At 43.4% G+C, this 22,518-nt stretch overlaps 2 protein-coding genes across 8 annotated transcripts in view; one reads left to right on the top strand and one right to left on the bottom strand.

Moving 5' to 3' along the window:
• LOC137439737 (lethal(3)malignant brain tumor-like protein 2) overlaps positions 1-13,419 on the top strand; it is a 42,176-nt gene extending 28,757 nt beyond the window's left edge. For 3 of the 5 annotated variants that reach the window (XM_078768176.1, XM_078768178.1, XM_078768177.1), the window contains 2 exons: positions 1,801-2,035; positions 10,304-13,419. In XM_078768176.1, coding sequence (XP_078624302.1) covers positions 1,801-2,035; positions 10,304-10,374 — 306 coding nt within the window. In that variant the 3' untranslated portion in view covers positions 10,375-13,419. Of the gene's footprint in view, positions 1-124; positions 778-1,800; positions 2,036-10,303 lie in introns of those variants that run through there. The other 2 variants (XM_068135783.2, XM_078768179.1) reach the window with 2 other exon arrangements.
• A 934-nt stretch (positions 13,420-14,353) lies between these two features.
• LOC137439739 (cathepsin L1) overlaps positions 14,354-22,518 on the bottom strand; it is a 93,962-nt gene continuing 85,797 nt past the window's right edge. For 2 of the 3 annotated variants that reach the window (XR_013621358.1, XR_013621359.1), the window contains exons 7-11: positions 20,899-21,064; positions 19,667-19,769; positions 15,867-15,966; positions 14,587-15,464; positions 14,354-14,521 (exon numbers count right to left, since the gene is read on the bottom strand). Coding sequence is in view for 1 of the 3 variants with exons in the window: in XM_078768183.1 (XP_078624309.1) it covers positions 15,867-15,966; positions 19,667-19,769; positions 20,899-21,064 (369 nt within the window). In the remaining 2 variants the exon portion in view is untranslated. Of the gene's footprint in view, positions 15,465-15,866; positions 15,967-19,666; positions 19,770-20,898; positions 21,065-22,518 lie in introns of all 3 variants that reach the window. The other variant, XM_078768183.1, reaches the window with a different exon arrangement.

The raw sequence follows: 22,518 nt of genomic DNA, 5'->3' as shown, positions 1-22,518 counted from the left end.
GCCATGAATTTGTGTGCTCAAACCTTTAAACTTTGCCACTTTACATTGGTGGCTGTGCAGTTTGGATTTGTTTCATTGCAGAGATGTAGTTGAAAAATAAACACCAATTTTCATTTTTGCAAAGTCGTAGCTTCAACTTGATGGACACGAAGCTAGAGCATATCTCGACTTGAGTAACCGGAATGGAAGCTGCAGTCGATATCGGATCAACCTGGGCATGAGGGAAAGCAGGTTTTGTGACACCTTTCCCTGGGAGAGTCAATATTGGATGCACAGAAAGAAGACCATTGCTTTTGCAAAAGGTCAGATTGCCATCTCTGCCAGTCAGGCTGAGCAATTAACCAAATCCTGTAGGGTTATGGAAGCTCTCGAAAAAATTTCTACTTTTACGAGAACAGAACAGGAGAGGTTGGATGAAAAGTTGGTCATTATCAGATCTAGTAATATGGATGTACCATGGGAAGTTCACAGATTGTGATTTTCAACCACCCGTCGCTCTCACCTCTTTTCATTTGTTCGTTGTCGGTTGATTTTCCCCTTTTATGTTTCGTTTCATCCCTGCTTTCCGCTTTTTCTACCTGCTGTTTCATTCAACTCGTGCAGATTGTTCACCCCATGTGTCCCTCTTCCACTCCCCTTGATTTCACTCTCACTTCTACTCTGCTGTTGGCATTTCTCCGTTTCCATTTTGTTGCATTCCTTTTATTTATTTTTTATTTTTTTGGAAACAAGATCGAGGCTCGTGAAAGAGCTAACATTAATCACACAAAAAGTCAAACCGACACATAAAACATATAACAAGGGGAGCGGTAGACAAGATGGGGAGAGAGGGGGAGGGACACAAACACAACATTTGAGAGCAGGGACATCGAGAGAACTGTGGGAGGGAGAGGGCTTGGGGGGAGGTGGGAGAGGTATAAAACATCTGGACACTGCAAGGACTTTCAGGAAAGAAGTTGGAATTTCAAAAAAGTGTATCTGGGGTGAATTAGCGGGGGTAGAAAAGATCAAGGTTTTGGATGGGGGAAGATAAGAGATGGTGGTGAACAGCTGTTTTAAAGATCTAGAGGGAGGAGTGGGATTGAATAAAGTGAGGGAGTTTGTTCCAGGGGTGGGAGAAAAGGGGAATGAAAGAGTGAAGGTGAGCGGAGAGTCTTGATTTTGGCAGTTTAACCATAAGAGGGTTGCTGGCAGATCTTGTGCGACCTGTGGGAATATTTGGGGGACAGAGCACAGAGAGAGCTGGGGGAGCAAGGCCGGAAAGGAGTCAGTTCCATTCTGCTCTAGCTCTTCCACAGTTTTACGAGCCTCAAACATGTCTAATAAAAATTAAATGCAGATAACAATGTAAAGATGAGACTAATCTGGACCGACGTCCTTAGATTTGGACATTGTTCTCTTGGAGTAGAAAGAGCATGTTCATGTGCAGAGGAAGCCGGAGCCGGAAACAACTGGAGATGGATGAAAATGACAATTCACTGAACTTATTGGAATGAAGGACTGCAGTTTATTCCAGCAAAGCAAATTTAACAATCGTGTCCACTGTTGTTGTGGAAGAAGGACTAATTGTTACAAAGCATGTACAATTGACCTAAAGCTTTACTTATCAGATGAGCACATATCCTCCATAGCGGACTCGTTGCGTATCTGATGTCCAAAAATATAGAACCCACTAAAAACTCAACATTGAATTATTGGAGAATTGGATGAAAGATGAAAATAATGAGAATGGGTCAAATGATGTTGACCCCACCTTTCCCCCTGCCCTCATTCCCCATTTGTGTCTGTGCGTACGTGCAGAGCAAACCGTGCAACAACATTCACCCCTGTATGAAGATTGAGGTAGCTGACCAGATGGAACCTAGTCTGATCTGTGTCGCGACCATTCTGGCCAATCCAGGAAGGCTGCTTCGTATAGCCTTTGATGGCTGGGAGTCCTCCTATGACCAATGGATCCCGGTTGACTCCCCAGAGATCTACCCACCTGGCTGGTGCGAGATGACTGGATACCCTCTTCAAAGGCCACAGCAGCCAGGTGATTTTATTTTTGTGACCTTTTAAATTGTTCACTAAATTATTACTCAATGTTTAACCTCAGGGTATTGCATTTGGGTCCATTTGTTTGTCCTAATGGCCTAACATAGGCCATAAACGCCACCTGGTGGTAGCTAGTATTTCACGTTATCTTTTTCAACCGAGTGCCTCGATAAAGTATGTGCAATTATAATGTGAGCACGTCTATAAAGTACGTACTCCTCTAATGCAAGTACTGTATGTTGATAAAGATGTACTATTAAGAATGTATGTCTATAAAGTACGTGTATTTAAAAACATGTGTATCTATAAAGTATGTACTATTAGAAACTGCATACATCTAGTGACAGTCTATAAAGTTCGAACCATGACGACATCTATAAAATACATACAATTGCAACGTGAATCTATACAATACAACAAAACTGAAAAGGTCTGTTTGTCCGCTGTATGAACATAACCTTACGTCGTCAATGCATCGTCTTCACACCACAAAAACGCAAACACACCACCACACAAACAACCTCAACCACACAAAGCAGTGGTTGGAGATTCACAAAATACCCCACCACAACATCTGTTCAGTTATATTGCAATACATAACATACTTTATTCATAATCAAATCAGTATGCAAGCATGTCTACAAATTACGTACTATTAAGAATGAGACTGTCTATAAAGTATGTACTACTATAATGTGAGTACAGTACAGTAAATCCTCATCCAACGCGGGTCTTCACAACGCAGATTTGTTTATACCTGTAGGAATAAATGCGGTGCTTATTTCCTGAACGCACATAAAACTTGATAATATGCAAGTTTGAATGTGGCGATGTCGTTGGCGCTCTGAACAGAGGTGATGTCTCCCACCAATTTTCTTCCACCCACACTTTTCAGTCTGCACAGCGTGGCGGTCGAGTGAGCTGTGCCCAGATTTCTTTAACTCAACGTTATTTAGCCACAAACTGTACACTTAAATACAGTATGGTACCGAAGTGTCAAGCCTCTCCAATTGGTAGTGGAGTGAATAAATCCCATAAGGATATGATAGTAGCAGAGAAAATCGTCATTTCAGACAAGTTCCACAGCGTCGGTCAGCCATAAGTATCATGTGAACAGACCAACTCCATGAAACTCACCATTCATTCAAGCCCGACTTCTTTGAATTTATGACAGAAAAAGGCTATGTTCCCGAACAGGTGTTCAACGCTGACAAAACCGGCCTTTTCTACAAGAAAATGGGTAACAGGAGGTACATCTCCAAGGAGGCATTTTCGAGGAACCTAACTCCAGCTTTGGACGAGTGTTTACTGTATATATAAAGTATGTGCTATTAAGAATGCGTGTTTTCTATGAGGTAGCAACGTGCCGCGTGGAGGGGCCACGTGCTCATTACAACGTGCCATGTGGAGGGGCCACATGCGCCATGTGGAGGGGCCACACGCTGATTACAACGTGCCATGTGGAGGGGCCACGTGCCGCGTGGAGGGGCCACATGCTGATTGCAACGTGTCGTGTGGAGGGGCCACGTGCTGATTACAACGTGTCGTGTGGAGAGCCACGTGCTGATTGCAACATGTCGTGTGGAAGGCCACGTGCTGATTGCAACATTCCGCGTGGAGGGGCCACGTGCTGATTACAACGTGTCGTGTGGAAGGCCACGTGCTGATTGCAACATGTCGTGTGGAAGGCCACGTGCTGATTGCAACATTCCGCGTGGAGGGGCCACGTGCTGATTGCAACGTGTTGTGTGGAGGGGCCACGTGCTGATTACAACGTGTCGTGTGGAGAGCCACGTGCTGATTACATGTCGTGTGGAAGGCCACGTGCTGATTGCAACATTCCGCGTGGAGGGGCCACGTGCTGATTGCAACATTCCGCGTGGAGGGGCCACGTGCTGATTGCAACGTGTTGTGTGGAGGGCCATGTGCCGATTAAAACGTGCAGTGTGGTGAGCCGAGTGATTTGTGTGAAATGCTTTACTTGCTGTAAGCTGTGTTGGCATGACTTTAATGTATTAAGGAGAGTGGCACATGTGGGGAGTGGGAAGGGTGAGGGGAGGAAGAGGGGAAGGAGGTCGTGGGTAGAGGAAGGGATGAGTGCCCCAAGGCAGGGGGAGAGGAGTCGAGTGTGGAAGTCGGGGTGAGGGGCATAGCGAGTTGAGGAAGAGCGGTGTTTGTGTGTGCACGCACATGATTGTGATAACTGGGTCGTGTAGTAGGTCCAGCAGGGCAGCCCGGGCAGCACTGCTTATTGATGACCAGTGTCCCAAACTTATCAATATGGTACTAGCTCTGCCAGGCGGGCAGTGGTTCAGAAGTGAGGGCCGGCTTGGTAGTTTGAATGTGTGATCAATGGAGGGGAGAGGGGTCGAGGTTGTGGAGATGTTGCAGAGAAGGTTGGAAATGTGTGTGCACGAGACCAGATGGAAAGGAGACAAGGAGACAAGGCGAGGAGGTTGGTGGGAGGATACAAGCTGTTGCATGCGGGTGGGGATGGAAGGAGTAATGGCATGGGAATTGGCATTTAAGAAGATCAGCAAGCAGGTGGTGAGAGTGGAAGGAAGGGAGGGACGGATAGGTATAGCATGGGTGGTGATAGAGGATAATGGTGTGTGTTATGTCGATATATGAGCCACAAACGGGACAGACTTGGGTGGAGAAGCAGTATTTCATGGACGCACTGCAGAGGATAATGCGAATGATTGAGCTGGAGGTGATACTGTGCATTGCAGGGGACTTTAACACCCATGTGCGAGTAGCAGAGCCAGGTGAAGAGGAATGTGTTGGTAAATTTGTTTGGGGAATGAGGAACAGAGAAGATCAAGACATGTTGGAGTTGTTGACGATGAATGGGATGGCCATAGCTGGTTCATTCTTTCAAAAGCAGGAAAGCCACAATATTACCTATATGAGTGGACAACACAGATCATAATTCAATTTGGTGGTGGTAAGGAAGCAGCAGTTGTGGAGGGTTAAGGATTGCAAGGCAGTGGTGGGAGAGCATGTTACCACCCAGCATAAGCATGTGGTTTTTGTGATGAGGAAGAAAAGGAGGGAAGTTAAGTGCAGGGGTCAGTAGATTATTCGGTGGGAGAAGTGTAGGGGCAACGTTGTTGTGGAGTATAAGGTGAGGATGGGAGACAGGTATGAGCAACTTAGCGAATAAATGGAAGGTTTGGAGGAGGTGTGCAGGGGTATAGAAAGGGTAAGGGGATGAAGGATGGGATGTTCACCCTGAGACAGCCAGGTGGTGGAGAAGAGGTTGGTGGTGCAAGGTGAATTGGAATTTGTGGACCTGGAGTAAGCCTACAACATTGTTCCAAAAGAGATGGTGATGGCGACACTGAGATGAATGGGAGTGCCGGAAGCAGAAGTTCGGTTGGTGTCAGGGATGTACATGGGAACGAAGGGAATAGGTTTGGTTGGTCCTGGGATGTCAGAGGAGGTCAATGTGAACATCGGTTTGAGGTGCTTTCAGCCCACTTCCTTTTGTTATGGTGATGTAGCTGGTAAGCAGGAAGGTAAACATGAGGGGTAGTATGGGGAGGATGTTGCATGTGGATGATCTGACTGTTGTGGTAGAGAGTAGGAGGGAGATACAGGAAGTACTGAGGGAGTGAAAGAAGGCATTTGAGAAACATGGGCTGAAGAGGAGTATGGAGAAGACTGAGGTGATGTGAGTTGGGTAGCAGAGGAAAGAAATGAATATCAGGTCATAGGGGAAGGAGATCAGACAAGGTTTGAGTATCTGGGGGGAAAAGTGACCAGGGATGGTAATCCGGAGGCAGAGGTGCGGAGGAGGAATCAGGCGGGTGTGAATGTGTGGAAGAGGGTGGAGGGAGTAATGACGAGCAAAGATTTCAAGGAAATTGAGAGTGAAGGTTCTGATGTCGTGTGTTACACCGGCCTACCTTTACGATCTGGAGACGGTGGCACTGACAGACAACAGAGGCTGATGTTTTGCAAGTAAAACTGGGTCAGGAGGATTGCAGGAGTGAAGAGGGTGGATAGAAGGAGGATGGATGAACTGAGGGTTGAGATTGGTGTGCAGATGAACTTGAGATTGGCAAAATGCCGGCCGAGATAGGCTGGACAATTGGTGAGGATGGTGGAAGAGAGAATGGCAAAGAGAGGTGATAGGTTGAAGGAGCAAGGTCGGAGGAAACCACGCTGGAGATGGGATGATTGTGTGAAGTTTGATATCAATTCGGTGGGGGTGGTTGGAGAGTGGAGAGAATTTGCCGAGGACAAAGGGAAGTGGAGGAGTATCGTTATTAAGGCAGGGCACAAGCTTGTTACTATTGAACCTCGCCTCTTATGAAGAGAAAAGGAGGAGGAGAAGTAGTCCTATTATTACGTGCTTGCGTCTATAAAGTAAATACTTTTGGAACGTGAGTGCGTCTATAAAGTACTACGATTGGAATGTGAGTACGTGTCTAAAATGCATACGATTGGAAAAGGAATCTATCCAGCAAGAGCCCGACATTTGCGGGGGATACATTTCTGGAAAATTCTGCGAATCAATGGGATTTAGGCATTGTTTCAATGGGAGTAGTTCGTGATTCCCAGCAGTTCGTGATTAATCAGGGAAAATTTAAAAGTTTTACGAACACGAATGCACATGATTGCAGTTTCATTTAAAATGCTTACCAAAAAATAAAATAAAGAACAGCAGGTACTGTTTCCAATTTTTATTTAAGACTAGCAGAAGTACCCGGCATTGCTGGGTGGGGGAGGAGGTGGGAGGTGAGGGGGAAGGGGGAATGGGTAGGGGGGGAAGGGGGAATGGGTAGGGGGGAGAGGAAGGGGGAGGGAAGGGGAGGGGGTAGGGTGGAGGGGGAGGGGAAGGGGGGGAGGGGAAGGGGGCGGGGGGAAAGGGAGGGGGAGGAAGGAAGGGTAGGGGGGAGGGGAAAGGGAGGGGGAGGGGTACGGGGGAGGGGAAGGGGAGGGAGAGAGGGGAGGGGAGGAAGGGGAGGGCCAGTCAACAATGACTTTGCAGTTCTCATGGGAGGAGAGCAGCACAACAATCGTGACATCGTGCTGCATCTTCGCAACAACAGCACGAAGCAGATTTTGGAGACTCACCGATCCTGTGATGCCCTCCAGTACCGGCGTTGCCGGGCGGGGGAAGGGAGACCCGTACATTCCCAACCCGTACATTCGCCCTCTCGACTCAAGCTCACTCGGACAAAAGCCTCGCACAAATTACACCGTGAAGGCCCAATGGCCATGTCTATGCCACAAATCAAGTACGTGAGCGAGTCTGGCGCACTGAATTGAAAATATATAGAACGCTCATACTCCGTGAAAAGTGTAGCCGCCGTGTCGCCATCTTGGTTAACACGACTCGACCGACTCGCGGATGTCGTTTGTTTTGAACGTGTCCCAGATTTTAAAAGCGAGACAACTGTTAAAATGCCATTTTGTGCGGCAACAAACTGCTCCAATCGGTTAAGGAAGGGTTGTGGAAAGACGTTTCACAGCTGTTTCAAAGCCGTTTAATTCATATCGCACAAAATCGACAAAAATCGACACAAAACACGATCGCACAAAAGGTGAAAAAAACGCAATCGCTTTTCGCTCTGAATTACGTGCAAACGCGTGACGGAAATCACCATCGCCCAGCATCGAGTGCCAACCGAAATGGCGCCCCATAGCTGCATCTCCACCTGTGTGGTGTGAATGGCAATGGTAATTCTCTATATTTTCCGTTCAGTGGTCTGGCAGCGAGGGTGGAACATCACGTGATCGCTCTGAGCGAATCAGCGAGCTGCTCTGGCACCCGCTGAGATTCCGTGTATAATGTTCCTCGCTGAAATGCGCTGAGGTAAATATGAATAAAAAATATGGATCTCGTCAAATATTTTTAGGTAGGCCATGTCCTTCCCAGGCTCAATGGCCATGTCTATGCCAAATATCAAGCACGTGAGCCTCTCCGTTTAGGAGTCTATCGGTAACATACACACATACACACACACACACACACACACACAAACTGTGTTTTATTTATATAGATACGACGTAACTTTAGCTGTGATGATGATGATGATGAGTTAGAATAAACTCGAACTCCTCTGAAGCTATTACACCCTTCTGTTGACCCTCAAAAGTATGTGCAGAAGAGTGTGATGGAGTGGGAGAAACCCTGTAACTTGGAAACCTGGAAAGATGGGGGTTTGGGGAAGGGTTAATGAGGGTAAACACATTATGGTTGTAGATGGGGTGGTGACCTGAGATTGAGATTGAGCCCTGTAGGGAAGGATGAGATTGAACAGGCTGAGGAAATTGGTTTCACAGGTGGGAAAAAAGGAACAAATGAGTACAGGTGACAGTGAATCTGGATTTGAAGACTCACTGCTCACCTGCGCTCAGTTTAAATACAACATCACTTTTTGGCTTTATTTTTCTTCATAAATTAATTTTTTTATACAAGCATAATTTATAACATCTAGTGAGGTACCCATGATACACACGGGTGGGAGGCCAGAAGCAAACAGACAATGCAGAAACGGCGAATGCTAAAGCATGAAACCAATAAATTCCACATTCCTGTAGCATCTTCAGTCGCACGTCACATGGACAGCAAGTTCGTGAAGGACTTCCATGCAAAACGTACCCGTTCGCAAACAAATGGGTACGTTTGTTCCATACCCAGTCAATGGCGAATCTGCATATGGCGATCCGCGAATTTCATGTTCAGAAAGTAGAAACCCTCACTGCATTTCTTCATTCATTTGAACTCGATATCTCTCTTTTCATTCCAAACAGCATAACTCCAATAACAAATTAAATAGCATTAATATAAAAAATAAAATTTTAACAACATTTGTGACAAACAAACATTTAAATCCTGATGTGAAGTTCCGTACGGTTGGGTGAATACAATTACGAATTCAAAATCGTAATTGTATTCATTCAATTCCAATCATCAATTGATACTTTAACAAAATACTGTTTTAAATGATGGTTGTATTGAGATATTATCAAACCAGCTCAATTGCTGTAATCTGTCCACTTCCGCATTCGGCAGGTTCATAATTCATCAGGATTTTCCTCAATTCCGCAATGAAATGTTCATGAAATACTGTTCAGCCGTTTTTAATTTTCACGTCATGTTCTTTTGGTGAATAATTATCAGAGGATTTTACTGCAGGGGTTCCAGGAAATCGTTGCGATCGGTGCAGCCGTTTTTGCGGTACCCAGGACAATAACGTTATGCTGGAGTCAAAACCTGAAAATTCTGGAGACCAAAGCTGAAATTGGAAAAACATTATAGCCTATTTTACTCCAGGGGTCCCAGGATTACCCACCCAAAATTTCGTTGCGATCGGTTCAGCCGTTTTTGCGGTACCTGGGAACAGATGGACAGACGGACGTTTGGTGAATTATAGTAAGATAATTGATTGGTTTGAGATATATTTTGTGCCATCCTGGTATGAGGTGAGCAGAGCCATCTTTAAACATTAGTATGTGCCACCTTTAAACGTTATTTACATTAGCATTATCCTGGTCTGTGCCACCGGTATGTTAGCCCAACCATCTTTAAATGTTGCAATTACAAACTTTGACTTGATTAATGTCTCGCTTCTTTTTTTTTTCTTTCACTTTTTGATTGTTGGATTTTTTGCAGGTAAAATAAAGAACCTTTGTTGTAATTTAACATCTTTTAGTCAAATTTTTTTTAAATGAAATAATGTTTTGGCAACTTTAGTTAGTCAGACTGACGATTGGCAATTTTCATGCAATTACAACACGAAACATAATTCATTGCAAATTGTTGAGCAAATAAGGGATTTTTCACCCTAAGATGTTTTGGTTGAAATCGTCTTGGTTTTGTGGAACGTTTACTGGTTATTCTGCTTGTAAAAGCATAACCAGTGAAGGTTTGTCTTGGTGGATGAGATATGCAGCTCCAAACTGGGGAACAAACCTGACATTAACCAAAATGCCAAAGTTTTTAAAGTTGCAAATTGTTAAAAAAATTAACCAAAGTCATGAGCAAATCAAATTTGCTAGTTTTTTTTTATTTTTATTGTTTCTGACCTATTGCTTAAATTTATTAATTAATAATTATTAATTTATTAATTGATAATACTAAAATAATTAAATTAAAATAATTAATTTATTAATTGTAAATTTTAATTTTAATATTATTGTTTTAATTGCTCGATCAGGTTAGACTGTTCTTGTTTGTCGTCCCCCTCCCATGTGCGATGATGCCACCTCATGGAAGCTCGAATAACCTACTGAGCAATGTGTGTTACAGAGCAACAGCATCCAGGAAAGCTGAAGGAGCCATGTGGGCCAGACATAATACTAGCGGAAACGTCAACTTGAGCAGGACAACTCTGAGAATGACTGAGTGAAGACTCAACAACTGCAATGCAAGCGGTTTTCACTCATTGAATACAGCACGACACAAGTTCTTATTAAATTAAAAAGCCAAATTCTAGATAAAGGAGAATTGTGGGTCCAGGAGGTCACAAGTTGTGCAATTTTGAGGATATGGAAAGGAGAAGCTTCCTTGAGTAACTTATCGAGATTAATCTTTAGTGATACCTCATATGTACTGCATGATGTATGCATGGGGAAAAAGTGTTGAATTGTGTGGTGAAGGGTGGGGGTGAGGGAATAAATCATGGAATATAAAATTAATAAAAGGAGATAAGATGAGGAAAGAGAGGTGTAGAAGGCTTGGTGATGGTTGGAGTGAGGGGAGTGGATTAAAACAAACTAGCAACGGTACCCGCCCTATGGGCGGGGCTCCAATTGGGAAGCCCAAATGAAAAGGCAAAATATCAGAAATTGAAGGTTTTTTTATTTTAAACGATTCATATAAACATCCATTGAATCATATTACACGCAAATAATCAAAATCTAAACAGTATCTTTAGAATTTCAATAAAAGCCACATCACTGTTCACATCGGTAAATATTATTCCATCATGTTTCAAATCGCGATTGATACACTATGATCGTGATGATCGTGATCGTGAATCGTGATCGATAATAGTGTTCACAATCGCTATGTCGTATGTACTCCCGATACGTGTACCAAATTCCCGATACGTGTAACTGTACCAAATCAACAGTTAAAAGGATTTTGAGCCGATAGCTGTTACGGCCTTGGCAAGATCGATGGAGACAGCGATCTGTTAGCGTATTCACCGCCCAAATAGCTATGTGGAATTCTCTCATGTAGAGATTAAACGTTAAGACTGTTACGGCCTTGGCAAGATCGATGGAGACAGCGTTTATTATACTTTTAATGAAGTCCACTGTCTCAAGCCCCAGTCCCCATCACGGATGGGGCTCAGCGGTTTACCCGAGCTTGACGGCGAAGGGCAAGGTACACGCTGGCCCGTCCAGTGTAGCGTGCGTGCGGCCCTGGACATCGAAGGGCATTAAACGTTCATTAAACATTAAACGTTCATTAAAGGATTACGAAACGAAAAACTACGAAATTACGTTCACACTGTCACGTCAAACACTACCGTGAACACATACATCGTCACAATGAGAACATCGTCACAATGGACGTTATGCGAACGTGAATGTTATGTGGGAGTCCAAACCTGAGAATGTTGGAGACCAAAGCTGAAATTGGGAAAACTAAATAGCCTATTTTACTCCTGGAGATCCCAGGATTATCCACCCAAAATATCTTTGCGATTGGTTCAGCAGTTTTTACGGTACCTTCAAACAGACAGACAGACAGACAGACAGACAGACGGACATTTGGTGAATTATAGTAAGATCGTCACAATGAGAACATAGTAACAATGAAAGTTATGCGAACGTGAATGTTATGCGGGAGTCCAAACCTGAGAATACTGGAGACCAAAGCTGAAATTGGGAAAACTAAATAGCCTATTTTACTCCTGGAGATCCCAGGATTACCCACACAAAATCGCGTTTCGATCGGTTGAGCCGTTTTTGTGGTACCTTCGAACAGACGGACAGACATTTGGTGAATTATTGTAAGATGCCGCCATTGTTTGTACATAAAAGTGATGCTCTAAAATGAAACGATCACTCTTTTAGGCGATTGTCTTTATTATGTTCATTTCCAGAAATCTCCAACAATGCAGTCTAGATTTGTGCTGTTGGGGTAAAATATATGAATATAAATGAATGATCGTTTTAAGGCCGTTTTCCCCAGCTCGAGCGGGGGTTAGCCTTGCGGGCTCCATGACAATCATGGTTCCCTGTTTGAGGCAATGTTTTTTTTGGCCGAATGCCCTTCCTGAAGCCAACCCTTAGTCGCCTCTTACGATGCGCAGGGATACGGTGTACCTATTCTAAATTGGGGTACACACCGGGATCATTCATCCCAGCAAGCTGGTACTCAATTTGCCGACCTCGGAAGGATGACAGGCTGAGTCAACCCCCCTGGCGTTAATTCAGCGATTGACTGGGATTCGAACTCAGGATCCTAGGATCCCAAGCCTGTGCCCTAACTGCTAAGCCAACATCAGGTGGAGGTAAAATGTTGGTGGAGCTAAAATGATGTTTGTAAAATTGGATGCTTTATTATGAGACTTCTTCCTCTTTCCCGTGTGATAAAACGGGAAACATTATTTGATGCACAGGGGAGTGAACAGTCACGTTCTTCATGTCTTCATTGATAGGAACACCCCCTCCCCTTTCAATTCCCAATTTCCTAAAGTTTTCATGAAAGTTTGGGAATGGTCCTCCCATTGATTGCACAAAGGGAAGAAATACGGATATGGAAATGCAAAGATGGACAATTGAGGGCTGGACAATGCGGAGATTGACAACTTGAATATGTGGCCATGCACGACAAGAAAGGTCCATTTACGATGGGGCTTTCCACGAAGGGACATCGGGTCCCTTCTGCCTCTTGCCCGTGGGAGAAAAGGGGAAATGTATTTTGATGCACAGGGTAGCGAAAAGTCCTGACCTTCATGTCTTAGTTGGTTAAACTCCACCACCCCTTCGGTTCCCTACGTCTAAACCTTTCCGTGAAGGTTTGGGAATGATCCGCCCATTGATTGTTACTACAGTTTTGTCGTTACAAGAGACCAATATTGGGCATACATTGGGCAACTTGGCATATTTGCAGATAACCTGGAGATAAAGGCAATTTGAGAGATGTACAATTTGACAGTCAATGTTTACTTCAAAAACGAACAGCATTTCGCTGCACAACCTATTGTCATAAAAGGAGGAGTCAATGAAAGGTCGGTATCTGTGCTATTCAGTGGTATCCTGGACTTAGGCCATAACGATGCTCTCATTCCGACATGCAATGTTTTCATGGGTGGGTCTGAGTGGGAATCGGTAGATCCATGGAGATAGATGATCCTGTCGAAGAAAATGAAAGTTATTCAAATAATAAAATTAAAAAGGAAAACTAAATGTTGTTGGTCTCTTCCTCATCCCTTTCATAAGGGGTGAGGTCTGATAGCACCAAGCTCCTGCCCTGCCTTGACCACGATACTCCTCCACTGCCTTCTGTCCTCAGCCAACTCTCTCCAACCTCCAACCACCCTCATTACTGATATCCCTCTTACACAATCCTCTCATCTCAACCGCAGTCAACCGCTTTTCCTCTTACCTTGTTCCCTCACCCTATCCATGCTCTTTGCCATTCTTTCTTCTCCCATCCGCACCAAATGCCCAGCCCATCCCTGCCGGCATTTCACCAATCTCCCCGTCAAGCTCATCTGCACACCAATCTCCCTCAGTTCATCCATTCTCCTTATATCCACCCTCTTCACTCATGCAATCCTCCTGATGCCCCTCTCAAACACCAAGTCCTCAACCCCACTCTGAAACCCTACCAACTCCCCAACCCGACCCTAAGGTGTCAATCCGCTCCCCTCTCCAAGCCTTAAAGTGCGATTCATCGATGTGTGTGATGTCCCTCGGATTAAAGTTAAACGGGTGTCCCGTGTACCAGCTTTCGTTGGTGGAGGTTTTAAAGATCATGTGATGTCCATCGGGAAGAGTGGGTGAGCTATCACTGGCACCAACCAGCACAGGGCATAAGACCTGTTGCTAAGGGGTGTTGCAAAACATTTTACCTTCCCCCCCCCCCCCCTACATGTGAAGCTACAGTATTTCAATATATCACCCGGTGTGACACCAACCTTACTAACCCTAACCCTTCCACCATATTCTCAATCACCAATGTTCGATACATTTTATCTGGTTGCCTTTAAAAGAGATGGATATGAAATGTATTGTACATGTTGTACAAATTAATATTTACTCACAGGTACCTTATATACCAATTGCATGCTCTTGGAGGTTCTGGGCCATTGCAAGTGTCAATTAACATGTCGTGAAATTATTCAACAGCAGATTTTTATTATTGTTTCAAAACAATTATTTTTGAATTATGTAGAATGAAGCAAGCAAATCAAAATGAAATGAGAATCAAATGAAAATAACAGCTGTAAAATGTGATAAACACCAGTATATTTATATAACTGCAGTGATTGTACATTCTTGACTACTAGGGCATGCCCGTACTATATATATGCCCGTACTATATATATATCTAAAATTATATCCCCCCACCATTTAATAGGTATTACTCCTGGGGGGGTAGGGGGAGGCATCTACAGATACCATATGCATGGAGAGGTGGACCTTGAAAAGGAAAGGATTGACAGGATAGAAAAGGAAAGGAAATGGTCATAGTAAGGGAGAAGGAGTAAAAAAAAAGTTCCACCACTCGCGTGTACGTCATATGTAGATGGCTTTTTGTGCCGTTCCAAATTGAGTATTGACTCTACAATCCTGTTTTTATACTTTCCAATCCTTGGTTTGATGAATGAACACAAATACGAGAAAGCATCTGAAAATGCAAATTCCCGTTAGACGTCTTCTTCTTCTTCTTCTTCTTCTTCCGCATGCTCAAAATAACGAAGAAAACAGTTGTTTTTTAAAAGCCTTTGATTGGTGAACCAACTCTGACCCAATATACAAATTGTTAAAATTTCAGGTCAATCGGATGAAAATTGACGATTTGTGATGCTGACCTTTTCCCTCTTGACAAAATTATTAATTTGCCTTCTCCATATTATCATAATAAAGCTTTGTTGGAAATTTGATGACAAAACAAATGGTAAATTATTGAAATTTTAGATCGATTGGATGAAAATTGATTTGATGTGATGCTGACGTTTGACCTTTTGACCTGATTATTAATTTTGTCTTCTCCATATTCTCATAATAAAGTTTTGTTGAAAATTTGATGACAAAAGCTCAAATGGTTTAAAAAAAAAGTTACGGCCAGGACAGACAGACACAGAAGTGATTGCAAAACGCCGTATTCTGCTGTGCACTGGACGGGCTAAAGAAATATTGGTTGTAAATGAAAAGCAAGTTAAGATTATGGAGTGGATGGACATTACAGAGTGCAACTTCCATCTCCATGCCCTGATCGTGTGAAACTGAAAAACAAGAGAATAAAATAAAACATGAATAAACTATTGGATTATTTGTTGTTATTATTATTAATATTGTTACGGATCTCAGAGACGGCACTCCCCTTAGCAAGGGGGGGGGTTAATCCCCTTGGCCTGTTAAGCTGGCCATCTCTGGTCCTGGTACTTATAACGCTCTTCTGCGGGGTGAAATTGGTCAGGGTTATTGGTCAAGGTGTTCTCCCGAATACCTTTACCAATCCCTCCGCAAAACAGGGAGACAAGTACCGCTCGAACCACGGACAAGATGGTATTTGCCGAGCGGTTTAGCAATCCGCAGCTCGAGCCATTAACAACGAACTCACCCGCTGTAAAATGCATAATTAATGACAGCAAAATCGGAACAAGTAAAATTTTCAAAGCTCATACCTAGACGAGAGGAAAAATAGCTGAACTTGCTATTCCACACTGATTGTCCTTGTTTCGACTCATAAGCACATATCCGTTCATTCCCCACTTTGTACCCCAACTGCAAACACAAAAGGGACATGCATTCAGACATTTGGTGAATATCTTCTTTTATAAGTTATGTCATCAATATGACAACAAGTGTCTGCATGAGTTAAGCAAGATAACTTGTTCATTTTCTCAAACTTCTTTATAAACATGAATTTTGAGTGAACAAAAATAAAATATACTGAACATGTAAATGTAAATGTGTATTACGTCGTGTGTCCACTTAGCAGGAAACTATTAACTCAAATCTCAAATGCTGAGAATTATCGTGCTGAATCTTATGATTACAGAATATTTCGCGACACATCCTTATTTTGCTTACATAACATGACTGACGATATTCAGTAAACCCAAAGTACACAAAATATAGGACTGCTGAGTGCTGAGCTCCCTTGAAAGGCAAGTGTGAACATATATGTGTTCATACTTTTTGGAGCAGCTTTTGTGGTGTATTATAAAAGTTTGCGGCAATGTTGGGAAAAGACAAAGAGAATAAAGGAACATCACCACCCTTCACCACAATTCTTCATTTTGTCCTGTGATACACCCATCTGTCTATTATTCAACAACTACTTTTCCTTTTTCACCATTTTGTGTCTGTGACCCTTTGCACTCTTATTTTTCTGATATTCCATGTGCCTTTTAAAACTGTATCTGTCATTAAAAAATTATGAAGGACGACAATTCCAAATGTCTAAGCATTTTCCCAGTTATGACGTGTCACAGGTCTGTATAAGAGCTCTGTGTTGTTGTTGTTTTGTGGTTCTTGATGAGGGCCGATTTTTGAGATATGCACCTATTGGCCAAATAGTTGATAGACCCCACCCACTTTTGTCACTTGACTCCACCCATCATGCCAAAATAATATGGTCACCATCTTGGTTTTCTGGTGGTACTATGACATCAGGCCTGTAGGTTTCTGCTGATTATACACTGCCCAGGTTTGGCTTTGTTTGGGTCAAGTGTAACTCATGATGATGAACTCCGAAAAATCGAATCATATGTCGAATACAAATGATTGGTAAGGCTCAATCACGCCCGTCTGCACTTTCTTTCTCTCCTCTCAAGGCACTTCTTGATCTCTCCTCTCTCCTCTCTCAAACCACTCCTTCTTCACCCTCGGGACCCTCCTTCACACACTGGGAGTTCTGGTGTGCCCTCTCTCAGCCCCTCTTCCGGAGTCTTCCTCCAGGCCATCCTGCTCATGGAGCGTCCCAAATAAAAATAAATGTATATCCCTGCTTCGGGCCCGACAGCGCATTACACCACCATAGCCAGAGAGATTGTGATCGGCCTTTTTGGAATGTATGACACTTGTGCGGTTTTGTGTTGGTAAAACCTCAAATGACCCGGCCCACAAACAAGAGGTGCTTACGCATACAATATTACCCTGACTACCTTGTCTATAAATTACATACGCTGCCTCCTCACCGTCACATTTTACAAGACGACTTACTCTAACATGGCCATCTAATCTACTCAAAACACATGGACCATGTTACACTTACCACAGTCTTGCTAAAGACCACCCCCACATCCCTTCTACATAGGTAACACGACATTCAGATGTTCAAGAAACTGAAACGTGTACTTCAGGAAAAATACCCAATGGAATAAAGCTGTCATTTTTCAACATGGCATTGCTGAACCTCATGTTGCGCTCCTTTTGGAGTCTGACATTGGAAGAAATCTCAAAGAATGGCAGGAAAGTGCTCCCACAGTCCGCATCCAGTCCGGACTTGGCCCTCTCGAACTACCTACCATCTGTTCGGGCCCTTCAAAAGATCACATGAGAGGCCTACACTTTGAAAATGACGAGGCAATCCAGATAGCTGTGCATAGCAAGTTGCGAAGTGTTGGAATGGACCTCTACCGCAGTGGGATTTTTGAGCTCGTACAGCGCCGGTAGAAATGCGTGGGTGGATCGTTCTGGAGAGTGTTTAAAAAAAATAATAATAATAATGTGGACGTGTAAAAAAAATAAAATAAAATGAGACGAACAGAAGGCTTTGCATGCTCACAATCCGGAACAAAGCAAACCCGATCTTCAGGAAAGGAAAGATGGCAATGCGGTCGACAAAGAGAAAAATGAGAAGAAAGGGACAGCCTTGAAAAGCCATTGGAAGAATGTAATGTAAAGAATCACCTTTGTAATGTAATGGAAAAGTCATGTGCCCAGTATATTGACAATATCAGTTTTCTTACATGCACCTTTATTTTACTTTATAATGAAAGTGCTCATGACTTTGAGTATGGTGATATTTCAGAACATTGTGGATGAGTTGGGGAGTTGACGAGAACAAGCCAATTAAATTTAGGTTAAGGTCCGGATGTAGATCCGGCCTGTCGTTGGGATACAAAACGTAAAGTTTTCTGCCTGGTGGAGGTATACACTCTATTGGGTGCTGTTCAGTTTTCAATTATCTTCATACGTTTTCTTGCTCCACCTCTTTGCTTCACTATGAGCCGAGTCTCATTCTCTTAAATGTTGTGTTCTGCCCTAATCTTTTGCATTTTCTTTTTTTGATAGTCCTTATGAAGTCGTCGTCTGTTCCCCCATCTTTTCTTGCACACTTCTTCATTGGTCAAATAACGAGCACATAACTGATTGTCCAGATTACAAAGATATCTTATCCTAATGTCTGTTGCCACACATCCCCTCTTGACTCTGGGAAATTCACTAAAATTGCATTTGCTGCCTAAATGATGCATTTTTCTCAAACTAAGGTTAAGATAGATCAAGGACCTGATGTTGAAATACATTTTAAGTTTGAGAATTTTGGTTATACCTTCTCCTTAACTCTGACAATGGTTGCTAGAGTGAGATGTGCATGGAAGAAGTTTCGGGAACTGAGTGGCGTGCTGACGAGGAGGGGAGTGTCGTTGAAGCTGAAGGGAAAGGTGTATGCTGCATGTGTGAGAAGTGTTATGATTTATGGGAGCGAGACATGGGTAATGAACGTAGAGCAGCAACGAAGGCTGGAAAGGGTGGAAATGCGAATGGTTCGGTGGATGTGTGGAGTATCGTTGAGAGAGAGGAAGACATGATGAATTGCGAAAGATGATGGGAATAGAGCCTGTGATGGATGCTGTGAAGAGAAACAGGTTGAGATGGTTTGGTCATGTGTTGAGGAAGGATGAATGTGACTGGTTGAGAAGAGTGATGGAAATTAATGCAGAAGGAAGTAGAGGATGGGGAAGACCGAGAAAGACTTGGCTAAAGATGGTGGAAGAAGAAATGCGGGTAAGGGGGTTAACAAGGGGAGATGCAGAAAATAGGGCAAAATGGAGAAGATTGTCATGGGGCCCGCAAGGCTAACCCCCGCTCTGGCAGGGAAAATGGCCTTAAAATGCATGTTGTTGTTGTTGTTGTCTTCTCCTTAACTCATAGAGTGCGTCACCGAGACGTCTCTGCAAGTGAGTTTAAACGGACGTCAACCCAAAGAACGAATAATGACCTTTCATTACAATCTATAATACTCGGGGTAACTTATGAAAGCTTGCTTCTAATTGGTGGAGAAAAGCCGATGACAAAAAAGCATGTTCGGCCTACTTACCAGTAAATCTCGCACTTTATGGGTTCGGGTATGATCGTGAAAAGCAACTGTGTCTTCATATAAAAGGTGTCTATTTGATTAAGCAGCATAAAAGTCAAATTTTTTCCCCAAGAAAGAAAAATGAATTAAAGTAAATGAGAGTGAGCCTAAAATTACCTGTTTTTGACGAGCCAGTAGTCTTTTCCACCCAGTTCACCATATCCAACCACCAGGACAGCATGGTTCATAGACTGGGTACAGTTTACATTGTCATAAACACCTGCAGGTGAGCAAGCAAACATGCAAACCCATCAGTTTTACAATTTTCATGAAAAAATGATATATAAGTGTATTGGACTTCCAATCAATTTTTTATTTCATTGTTGTGATACATAGTGGATTTGCCAGTGGTGGCAGGATAGCTGAGAGGTATGCATACTGTCACGTCTGAATTCCCGTTAACACGGTATCCTCAGCGCCGGGATATTAAGTCTCGGGAATATGGCCAAACAGTCTCTTGTTGCACTGCGTTCAATTACTTTTGCAACTTTTCAGCTAATGAGCTGAAAATCACTGACTGCACACGCACAGAAAGGAGATGGCTCGAACGCGTTTTCTTACCTTTTAAAGGATCGATTTTTAAAGAAAAGTACAGGGAAGAGGGTAGACAAGGTGCTATAACAAACTTTATTGACCATCGGAAGGACATCAAGCCTCAGGGCCTGCCTACCAGCACTAGGGGTATTGATAGACATTAAATATTCTATGGTGTCGTTCATGAAGATAGCGCACGTTATCGCTAGCACCCACAATAAATCTATACCGATAAAAGGCAAAAAACCCTTTCTATCGCTCTCTCCCTCTCTCTTTCTCTCTCTTTGTTTGGATGTATTTTATGCACGGCCTCATCTTTTAAGTTACAAACTCCGAATTCAACGTACAAATACAACTTTGTAGGTAACATAGGCTGCTGCTTTGTAGGTAACAAATACAACTTACATAGGCTGCGGCCTTATGCAAGGGTGTTGGAGCCACCTGGTGGTGGTGGCACAGCGGGTATTACAAATCCCTTTTCTACCTGGGCAACGCTAAGGTCAAATCACTCTTCGCATGGGTAAATTTAATTTGGCAAACAGGACGACTAATTGATCCGTCAGCGAAGCGACGGATAGGCTCCGCTAGTTAATAATGCCACTTTCCACCAAATGTTAGGGCCAAATACAACAGCTCCGCTAGTTGGTCCAGAATTGTTCACCCTGGTTGAACCCAAAAGGTGATAAATCGAAGAAAAAGAAGAGGAAGCAGAAAGGTTGCACCTTTGTTATTGATTATGTACAATGTGCTACTACCATATTCCACTACTCCAGCCTGCTCGGACATAGTGTTATTTCCCATTCCCATGGTTTTACCACTTTTGTAAAACTGGAAAGAATTGGGTGAAGCATCAATTGCGATGGAGATTGGTCCAACTGCAGCAACGGCAATTTTTAGGGCTGTCTCGTTGCCTCTTTGCACGTCTTTAGATCCTTTGCATGTTGCTGCCACCAAGGACTTGTTGAACCTGCATTTCAGATCCTGAAACGTAAAGAAGAAGGAAACCATTTTCAAATTATTGCAGAAAAAAAAAAGTGACATGCAGCAAAAAAACAAAAGTTGAAAATCTATTCCAACATTTATCCAAGGAAATATTTGCTGCTCAAAGGTGATTTTGCATTATATATTCTGCAAGAAGAACAAACAAGTCAGTGCTTGAAGAAATTATTGAGATCACCATGTACATGAGAAGCGCTGATGATAAAACAGAATCTGTCAACTTTGGACACATCTGAAAATGAAAGTCTGGAGAAACTCACTATCTATTGTCTTCCCCCATCCAAAACCTTGATCTCTTCTACCCACGTTAATTCACCCCAGATCCACTTTTTGGAAATCCCGACTTCTTTCTTTCCTGGAAGTTCTAGCAGTGTCCATGTGTTTTAAACCTCTTCCACACTCCTCCCTCACCTTCCCATGCCTCCTCCCCCAAGCCCTCTCCCTCCCACAGATCTCCCGATGTCCCTGTTCTCTGCTGTTGTACTTGTGTGCTTCCCTCTCTCTCCCCATCTTGTCTCCCGCTCACTTTATTGTATGTTTTGTGTGTCCGTTTTTTTTTTGTGTGATTAATGTTAGCTGTTACACGAGCCTCGATCTTGTATACAAAAAAAAAAAAAGATCAACCATGCTGGGTATGGTTGAGGGAAGAAGAGGATGAGGTAGACCGAGCTCCATGTAATTTTAAACATTTGTCTTCAACACCACATTTCAAAGCTGTCAACTTTTTTTTTTTTTTTTTTGTATACTGCATCGAGGCTCGTGAAAGAGCTAACATTTACTTCACAAACAAATCAACCAGACAAACAAAATACCCAAAAAGAGGGAGCGGAAGACAAGATGGGGATAGAAGGGGAAGCACACAAACACAACATCCGAGAGCAGGGAGATGTGTGGAAGGGAGAGGGCCCGGGGGGAGGAGGCATGGGAAGAGGGGGGGGGGGGGGGGAGGGAGAAGTATAAAACACAAGGACACCAAGGACAAACTTACAACTATCGTGGATGTTTCTTTGCGGTGGCTGTAACCCTCAACGCAAGTCGGGGGCCAAATCATCGCCACTCTTACCTGCTGTCCGGATTCATCAGGGCAGTGCGGTCACGGTGAACCGGCCCACTCCCTCTGGTCTTTCTCTCTCTTATCTCTCTCCATCCCTCGTGACCATGGCTTCACAAAGCTGGGAGATCGATCGGCTATCTCCGTGCCATGGGCCTGTTCGAGAGAACTATCTGGGGCTATACAACAACACTTTCAATCTCCTTGCTATCTTTCTTTTTCACTGTCCATGACTCATATTCATACATTGCAAGTGGAAATACCAGAACATTCACCAGGCCCCTCTTGGTTTGTATTGTCACATCTGTGGCATTCCAGATATTTGTCATTCCAGACATTGCTGTTCTCCCCAATGCGAGGTATCTATTAATTTCTCCTCATTAGT

This window comes from Myxine glutinosa, chromosome 14 (assembly GCF_964187855.1).
Source record: "Myxine glutinosa chromosome 14, kmMyxGlut1.1, whole genome shotgun sequence".
Classification (NCBI taxonomy): domain Eukaryota; kingdom Metazoa; phylum Chordata; class Myxini; order Myxiniformes; family Myxinidae; genus Myxine; species Myxine glutinosa.
The sequence above is the reverse complement of the archived record's forward strand: the minus strand, read 5'-3'. Positions and strand labels throughout refer to the sequence as shown.